Here is a 9,515-nt window from a genome sequence, read left to right on the forward strand (position 1 = left end):
AGTACATGATAGACACAGAACAGCTAGTCCCTGAGCTCCCCTAATGCCTTCTGAAGATCTTTAAAAAGAGAATCTGTATGTGACAGAGTCACCTGGATGTAGGGGAACACCGCTTATCAACTCCAAACTTCACTAGCTCATAGCAAAAAAAAATGAATAATATAAAAGCAAAACTAAACTTCACAGGGAGACATTATACAATAAAGAACTAAAGATTTTTGCTCTGTATAATATTACTTTGTATAAATACTTTGCAGAAGCATTTATTTCAGAAGAGGCATGGGTTTCATGAAAGGTACAACAAAAAATCTAATCTTAACTTACATACCCTATCATTAAAAAAACATTTTGTGAATTAGATGAGAACTGGGCAGACAGACAAGTACAGAATCATATGGCTAACTAAATGCATAATTTATTATTTAGCAGAGCTTCTGTAATACAATTCTGTACATTGACTTATTTATGAAGCGCAGTAAGAAAGGCAGCGAGTTAGCGTATGAACAAAATAAGACTCTGTATTCAGCTAATATTCAGGCTAATATTGAAACCAACAAATACGAGCCGAAAAGATGCCATCATGTTCTATCCACACCTTGGGAAATATTACCGTAAATACGTCAAAACAAATGGAGGAAGGTGCATATACTGACTGCGAAAGATGACACCCAGCCAGCTTCTGGTCTCTCAAGCAACCGGAGAGCTTGCGCACTGTAGGCAGCAGCAGTGAGAGCTCCGCCTTGCAAGAGACTCCTCCTCCTCCTGAGCACTCATGGGCAACCATTCACACCACCACCAAGCTGGGCACTGACAGAGATAGGGGTTGGCACCGCCGACGCTAAGCTACAATAACCCTTTAAATCAAGATTTGTCCCAGACACCAGGAAGGCGACTCAGAAAGCAAGATCCTGTTCTCCACACTTGTCTGGTCTTCAGGCCCTGTTGGCAGTGCCTGTGGTGATGTCCATTAGCGCCAGCTCTAGCAGTAGTTTCTCTGACACCAAACCTTTTGCAGACTCATGGCAGGCAACAGGGACACACTGAATAACGGGGCTGAAAAATACCCTTTCTCTTCTTTAAATCAGAGTCAGAGTGTTGGTACAGTATCAGTGACTCTCCTGGAGAGCAGTTCTCTGGCTTCCCACTGTCTGGAGTTGAATTTCTAATCCTGTAACTGAAGTACCTAAGATTGCATTGCACAGTTCACTGAAATGCAGAGTAATGCCCACGGGCTATACTTTTCTCTCTAACTCAGAAATGGAAATTAGTCCCTGTCACTGAGGCTGCCGTCATCTTGCAGTTCTTCATATAAAGTACAGGAGTCTTTTTGGGCCTTCACATGCCACTTCACATCCAGTTAATGATGTTTTAAGTTAGTGCAAATATATACTAAGTATAGTGTACTATACAGTACTCCCTGTATAGGGGAGTATTGTATTCTGGTTTGCTTAACTTTAGGCAGAATGAATCTTTAAAGTGAAGATGCAGACAAAGAAACCTAAAGTGTCACTGATCAGCATACAGCAAAATACATTAATCTCTCTATTACTCATTTCACACACTAAACTGTAAAAATTTTGGCTTTTTTTTTCATTTTCTACTTTTCAAGTTAGCAGCTTTCCTTCATTTCTTAAACCTCACTCTTCCAAGAGGTGATAATGGAAGTTTGCTTGAGTAAACTGGAATTTAAAAACTAAAGATCAGAAATGTGTTAAACAATGAAAACTTTTGGGGTGAGTGGAGGGAAACATGCAGCAGGCATTTCATCAGCTCCAAGGAGCAGTGATATGCAGCATCAATGGATTCCTAAATATTCAGACACTGAGGAAAACTGGGGGCAAAGAAGCTACTGTGGCTCTCTGCTGTTCTGTGGCCTGAAAAGAACAGCCTTTATGACTTGCTCTGCTTTGGCGAAGTTCCCGTATTCCCAGCAAAACAACTGCCTAGCAACCCAGAATTTCCCACAACATTTCCTCACACACACTGTAAGCCCAGAAGAAAATATAGCACCTAATATTCTCTCCGGATAATCCCCTTATTTGAGAGCTATGTTTAGTTCTCTGTACGCATTTGAGGTCTAAGTAACGGGGCAATTGCTGTTGTGACAGGCGTTGCAGGCAGAGTCAAACCAAGCCCTGTCTGTGCTGCAAGCTGTGCAGTAACTCTGCGCCTGAACAGGTTATCTGTGTATCAGACAGACAGCAAACTTGCTGCTTCCCTCCACCATATTTCCCCAAACAAAGGCAGGAAGCCATGACTGTTAGCAAAAAGGTACAGATATCCTTCCTATTGAAAGCCCTTTCTCTGAGCAGTAAGAGAGGTCCGTAGCTTACACTCCACAACAGTTGGGAGAGTCTGTCTGAAGGCATAAATAATTCAGTAATTTAAAAAAAACATGCTGCTTTGAGCACGTGGAATTGTTTTTCCAGTTTCTGCCTTTAAGGAACATTTACAATCACACACTAGAGTAACTAATGGCTACGTTTTCTTATCCACCATCCCACCTGCAGCAGCATCTTGCAAGTGAACATCTAAGCCACCTTCCTCACAGCTTCAGCACCAGTAAGTTCAAGAGTTGCCTTGAACCTTGTGCAGCTGTCTCTGAACAACACGCTGATAGGACTGCTGACTCCCCAAATTTACCCACGTTATACAGAATCATGAACCTTCTCATCCCTCCAACAGATACCACGCTCTGAGAAGCACTGTAAGCAAGCTGCAACCGGCATAAATAGGACAGCACTCTTCATCATACGCACAGAAATTAAGGCAGCAACTTACTTGCCGTCTTCATAACTTCCTCAGGAACCCTGTCTTTTCAAATGAGTGCAGCAGGAAATTGTGGTAATTACGGGTAAGCAACGCGTCTGCAGCTCAAACCACCGGCTGCAAAGTGCAAAGGCAGCCAGCGCTGGATTGGTGAGCTACAGCTGACAGCCGCCTCCCCTTCTTCTCGCACTTCACTTGTACATCTTAAACAGACACCATGTGGAGAGAAGTTGCTTTAACAAAGATCCACGTGAAATATGTCTGCGAAAGGCTTTATTACTCCATGCTCGGAACAGTGATAATGCTCTGAGACCCACAGATGAAAAGCATCCTGGATGCCTTATCATTTATTATTGATTTTATCTGGAGACGTGTTCCTTGTCTTTATTAAAGGCAATATCGACCCTTTACTGCCTCATGGTCATACAGGGATGAAGGTGAACAGATTCAGAGAAGCAGGCTGAGGCAGAAGGCTGCCCGCAGTGAACCACGACCCGGCTCCTACCTTCTTGCAACAAAGTTTTGTGGCAGGGAGACTGCTAGCTGAAACCCTGCCAGCTTCCACAGCCTTCAAGGCAGGAACTACAATCTCTTTTTTGTTTCCGAATTAGCATCTGACAGATGCAGAAGGCTGCCATTAATATCCAGCTTACAGAAATATGCATGTAAGGCTGTGAACCCATGGAAAAGCTCTGATAGCATCTGATACTGCAGGCGGTTTGGCACGTCTTTTCTGACTGGATTGCCTCACCAAGGTTTATACTTCCAAATCTGCATTTTTGTCAAAGTCAGTTAGTAATCCCATCGGATGATTAGATAAGGTAGAGGCTAGTCGCAGAGCAATGAAACAGTAACGCAAGTGGATGAAATGCTGCTAACAACCTCATAGCTGTAAAACCAAATTCTGACTGCTGTGACACCTGAACAGTCTTGCAGGGACGGTGAGGTTGTAAAAGACAGCAGAATTACAGAAAAGAGCAGTTGTTCATGATTGCTGACGGGCAGATCTAGCCTGCAGAATCTGTGTTTCTGGGCATGACTCAAGTAACTCACAGAACACCCCTAGGATTGCAGCCTGACTTTGCAGGGTTAGCGATGACGGAAAAGTATTTGTTTGCAATCTGAGTCAGCTCCATGACATAGACTGCAGGAGGTCCTGCTTATGCAGCTACATATCAGACTGAAAAATCATTGGAGATGCACATGTAAAAGGAAACATCTGTTCCAGCAGCTCAAGCAAGTTAGCAATGCTCTGTTGCATAACACAAGTAAAAGGATGCAGAGACTCCCTGAAGGAAAAGTTTTACCTAGCTTCAGTGAAACTACATCTGGTTTCCTTACATTTTCCCCCGTTAAACATACCCAGTGCTTCCTCATTGCATTTGCAGATAGTCTGAGCAGCACTGAGTGTCTGGAAAAACATAATTTGAACTTCTGTAGAATACTGGGCTCCAGGAAATGCACCTGCCATGCAGGTTCATTGATACCATATGTAACTCTGCCACTTTCTGAGGTACCTGTGAATGCAGACACAGCGGCATCTCCAGCCCCCCGTTCCCTGCTATCATCCTATCAGCAGATATATGAGATTCAGACACTGCTTTCTCAGGGGAGGGAAGGATGATGAATGCAGATGTCCTTGATGGTTGTGTGAGTGGATGTGTGGATGTGGATGCATGACCGTAAGAGGGAGGAGGGGGTTACAACTGCAACAGGAGATCTGACAAGATCGGTCTGTGTGAAGTAAAAAGGCTGTCCCCTGGCACACCAGAAATCCTTCTGCAATTGATCCAGAGCAAAAGGCCCTTTTGCCCTTGAGTTTCATCTTTTATTTCCTCTCTGGGGTCCTCTCATTGCCTTAACCCTTTCACTATTTCCTTTTCAGCTGGCTCTTCACTTTCTTGCTTCCTAACTTCTCTCCTACTCCTCTTACTAGGATGGTAGCTAGTAAGTAGTGATATAAACGAAAACAAAATCAAAGGCCTTTTTGTGTCATAACTGCTTCCTTTTCTCTCCCTCTTCTTCCCTTCAAGGCAGACTATTTTATGCAACCCTTTGGGGTCGCTCTCTCTACCTTTGTTTCTTCCCCTCACTACTTTTTCAGGTATAACCACCATTTCTGTTTCCTCAGCTGAATATTGCTAAATCCTTTGCTGAACTTCATCCAGCCTTACTGTCATCTCTCTCTTAGCCCATCACTCTGCCCAAGAAGCACCCAGTATTTACAGCCGTACCGCACAGCTGTAGCTGAACAGCAGGATGAGGGGGAGAAGAGGGCCCAGCTGCTACATGCTGGTGACCAGCTTCACCAAAGAGTGTGTGTGCTGCAATACCTGTCTTTTAAGTGACTGGCTTTAAATCTGACTCCAGAGCCCTAATCCTTGCATGGAACCCACAACAGGTAAAGAAGAGAGGCACCTGAACTAGCAGGAAACATTTCCAGCCTGAGCTCTGCTGGGTGTTAAATGCAAGTTTTGATGGTCATTTGGTTGATTACCTGCAAGGTCCATTTGAGGAGCTGGGTCTCATGCACCTAACTGTTCACCCTAAGCAAGCACTTCCATCTTCTCTGTACTCACAGATATGAACTCTGTCCTGAGCCTAGGCACCTGTGCCAGTCCCTATTCACAAGCATCATCACAGTTGCTACCTCCAGCAGATCTCTGACTCTTAATAATCCACTCCTTGGAGCAGTATATGGAAGGTCCAATTCAATTCTTACCTCCTTACAAAACACTGCAAACCCATGTCTTCCTATCTAGACACTATTATGTTCAGATTCTGGGAGAGAAGTGGTCAACATTGCTGACTTTAAATGTGCATTAACATTTTCATTTGAATGAGAGCCACAAGTCGTATATCAAGAACTTCCCTGGAAGCAGTTCACAGGGAAGAGATGCCAGCATAGCCCTGAAAGAGCTATCAGGTTTGGCCTCAGCCTCAACTGACTCTTCCCTTTGTCCAGCAGCATATTACGCAGCGTTCCCAATGTCATTGCACTTCTGCAGACACATATCACAGCTATGTTAAGTGACCTGGGGGCTCTGTTTGTACTTAATGAGCTTCCTATGGCTTAGGATTCACAAACTGGCTACTTTTTTAACATCTGATGGGATGGGGTTCTCTTGATTCCTCCAGTTGAAAGTGTTGCTCTTTGCATTGAATATTTACAGATTCACTGAGTTTCTCCATGGCCTTGAAGTTTAAGCATTCACCTAGGTTTGAGGAAACCCATTTATTGGTAGGATATTTAATGCTAAGTATTCACAAGAGAGGAAAGAAGTCTTCTTTCCCTTCCCCAATCTACACAAGTGGTCTAGTCATGAAGTTATTAATTATCTTTCTCTGTTTTGTAAAGCTGTTCCATTTGGCAATAGAAAAGATTAAAACTGTCTCATCCCATAACATCCTATACCTAATTTAAACATCTCTATGAGAGGTGAGTTCAAAAATTTGCAAACAGAAGATGAACTTGAACATAGACAAGTGCTTGAAGTTCTCTTTAACGGAGAAGATTTTCTTGCATAATAAACCAGATTAAGTGAATACCAAATGGACCTAATCTTACCAATGAGCTCAGTAGATATTTGCTTAAATAAAGATCTCAGTGTAGCTTAGCTACGTACAAGTTAGCAACAAACTATACACAAAACACGCATTTAACTCCTGAGGGAACTTCAGTGCTGGAAACTTGGCAAACAGAAACTCCCATTTGGGTTGAGCAGAAGTACTGCGGGCTTCTGAGGATATGAATTTTTAACTCGGCTGCCCAAGTCTTTGCTTTTTCTGCTGTAATACTCTTGAGGCTAAATGAAACTCTGAAACATTTTTGCTTGATAAGAGATAATTTTCCTCATGGGATTAATGGAGTTTACCTACAGCCATTTTATTTTCTCTTGGGATCAAGGCAAATGTTCAAATAAATAATGGTGAGGCAGATTCTTGCTACCACTGACTGTTTGGATAATGTTATGCCATTATCTGCCAATGGCCAAATCCCTCCATCGCATTTATCTAACTATTTTAGCTTGGTGACACACCTTCCTGTCCTCACCCAAACAAAGGTAACTGCACATACAGCCATTTCCTCTTTGCCACAAATTCTAACAGTATTCAGGCCTGTCATTTAGGTCTGTAATTTAGGCCTGAAAATGAAGACTGTAGAGGTTTGCTGGGCTGAGAGACAAATATCTGTGGGCTAAACAACTGATCCCTGTTTTGATATAGACTGCATGGAAAAAGAAGCCACAGTAACTATTAAAATTGTTAAAATTGTGGTGATAATACCATCTATAGTAAATAGATGTTTATGCAAGTTTTTTCAATTAATAAGGAGCTATCTGGGAATTCGGTCTTTGTTATGCAAAGCTTTCTTCACTTTATCTATTCTCATTAATGGACACATTATTGAGTAACATTTATAAAAAACGGTTATTCTTTCTCAAATTGCTTCTTCAGTTCAAATTATGTGGCTTCATGGTGTGGGAATAGACAAGCATAAGATTAAAACCAAGCATGACATCAAATCCTCGTTTTTAAAAAGGGAAGCATTTTCATTTCAAAGCTCCCTTTTTAAGGAAGAACCTCTAAAAAATATCTGAATCAGTGAAATGTTTCAGGGATGCTTCTCCTCTACTCCTTGTAAAGATTTGTTCCCCATAGTATATTTACTAGTTCTTTGCAAACAATAAATCTGAAATCAATACTGGACACTTCCTTTTCAAATTCAAAATGGTGATTGATTTTAGCCAGTTAAAAGACAATATCCAAATAATTCCTCATCATCTTTTCAGAAAATTTATTAACACAGCTGGAAATAATCACTCATTGCAGGAATCCCCACAGTGCGTCTTAAAGAAAACATGAAACAAAGAAAGAATCTTTCTGACCCACTGGATTGTTTCACACCATTGTAAAGGAAAGGTCAGCAGTCTTAGGCAAGTTTTAGACGTGTGGTAATACCAACTTCATACTGCAAAAATGTATACAATACAAGCATAATCAATTTCATTTCTTTCATTTACCTCAGCAAGCGCACAAAAAGTGGAATCCCTGTCAAACTGCTGCATTTCCAGCACTTCCAGCTGTGGTCCCACATGGCCGGAATTCCCATTAGCACTCAGAGCAATTACTTACCTGTAGACTACAGGTAGAATACATTTCTTTTATTTTACTTTGCCATCTCCGTATCCATTGACCTATGTACAAGTTCAAAATCCATTAATTTAAAGTGTGCCTTTGCTCAGAAAGTGAACACGAAACCTTACACTTCTGTGGTTTGCTTTTTGCAGACTTTCTGTTAAGTTCACTGTTTTCACTGACAATGCAAGTTTCTTTGTTTCTGTTAATTCTTGAGACCTGTAGAGATGACACTCTATACAGAAGGAACTCTCAATCCTACTGTACATTGTTTACGATGAAAAAATCTTTAATTCGGCCTTATTTACTTCCAATTTATAGAAACCAGTACAGGCCATGGCATTCCACATATTTCTTTTGAGTGTAATTTCATTTGAAAGACATTTGTTGTTGGTTATAGGCAATTTGTAAAAACTCAGTTAAAATTCAGGTAACAAATTGATTTTACAAGTTTGGCTGCCCAACCTCATTTTTCTTATTGTATGTAAACATAGAGTATCTGATTGACTAGAAGGAACTCTGTTTTAGTGGGATGCAAATGTAGAACCTAAACGTTTAAAGAAATAATTCTGAGCAGGAATTCATTTTGAGCAGTGTTCTTTTATTTGTATAAGTGATTTTTTTAAAGATGGGTCTCTTTAAAGACTTTTTAAATGGTATTGCATTGATATAGTAAAAATAACATCATGCATTGACATCAAATTTCTTTCATCATGCATACATACCCACTTCAGTTAATGACAAAATGTTAGCCGTAACACGTATCTAGGTGCTGGAACTCCCTTACAGTGCAGGACACCCCATGAAAATATAGACATAGAGTCTATTATCATATATATATATAAATATTTCTGTGGAAAGTAGAATGCAATGTGAAATGTGAATTTAATGTGAAAAGCTTAGCCTCTTGTTAAATCATCTCTCAGTCCACCTCTTTTTATCAGAATTCAGGTCACTAAAGAGACATACCAAGAACATTTACAGCTGTACAGAACCTAAACACCAAGCCTTATGTCAAACTTTAAAAAATGCAATTCATTTTTCTAAATACAAGCATATTCTGTATATCTCTTTTCTATTTCAAGATTACATGGCCTTTGGGGTATGAGGGCTTCAGATACCAGTATCAATCACTGAGACTTCCCTTTAATTAATTCATATTGACAGGCCAAGCCTTCTTCCACAGAAGTTGCTAATAATGTTCTCTTAATGGGACAAGAATTTAGTCCTTCAGGAAAATGACTTCTACATTCAGAAACTGTTTATTCATGAACTGTTCACTCATGAACTTTAAAGAGGCTTTCTTAGAAAATGATTCTGTTCTTAGGGTATATGAATCATCCCCAAATTCCCATTCTGACTTGTTCAAGGACAACCTGTTTGCAAGTTAACAGCATCAGATAAAATTAGCTCACCTAAATGATACACTTACAAAGATACCTCTTATAAAGACATCTTTTTATCTTTAGTCCCAGCTTCTCAGTCACAATCTTTTAATCAGTGGTTCCTGACAGTCCGCCTAGCATTGGACAATACTTCAGAACTGGGTAGGGTATTTTGAACACTAACAAGTGATCACACCATGTATTTAAAGCACAGCTTGCTGG

At 40.7% G+C, this 9,515-nt stretch overlaps 1 protein-coding gene across 1 annotated transcript in view; it reads right to left on the minus strand.

The window, feature by feature from the left end:
* CEP85L (centrosomal protein 85 like) overlaps window positions 1-2,846 on the minus strand; it is a 146,142-nt gene extending 143,296 nt beyond the window's left edge. Inside the window, exon 1 of the mRNA XM_050710174.1 lies at window positions 2,782-2,846. Within this exon, the coding sequence (XP_050566131.1) occupies window positions 2,782-2,794 (13 nt within the window). The 5' untranslated portion in view covers window positions 2,795-2,846. The remainder of the gene's footprint in view (window positions 1-2,781) is intronic.
* Window positions 2,847-9,515: the final 6,669 nt, after the last annotated feature.

This window comes from Cygnus atratus, chromosome 3 (genome assembly GCF_013377495.2).
Source record: "Cygnus atratus isolate AKBS03 ecotype Queensland, Australia chromosome 3, CAtr_DNAZoo_HiC_assembly, whole genome shotgun sequence".
In the NCBI taxonomy this organism is placed as follows: domain Eukaryota; kingdom Metazoa; phylum Chordata; class Aves; order Anseriformes; family Anatidae; genus Cygnus; species Cygnus atratus.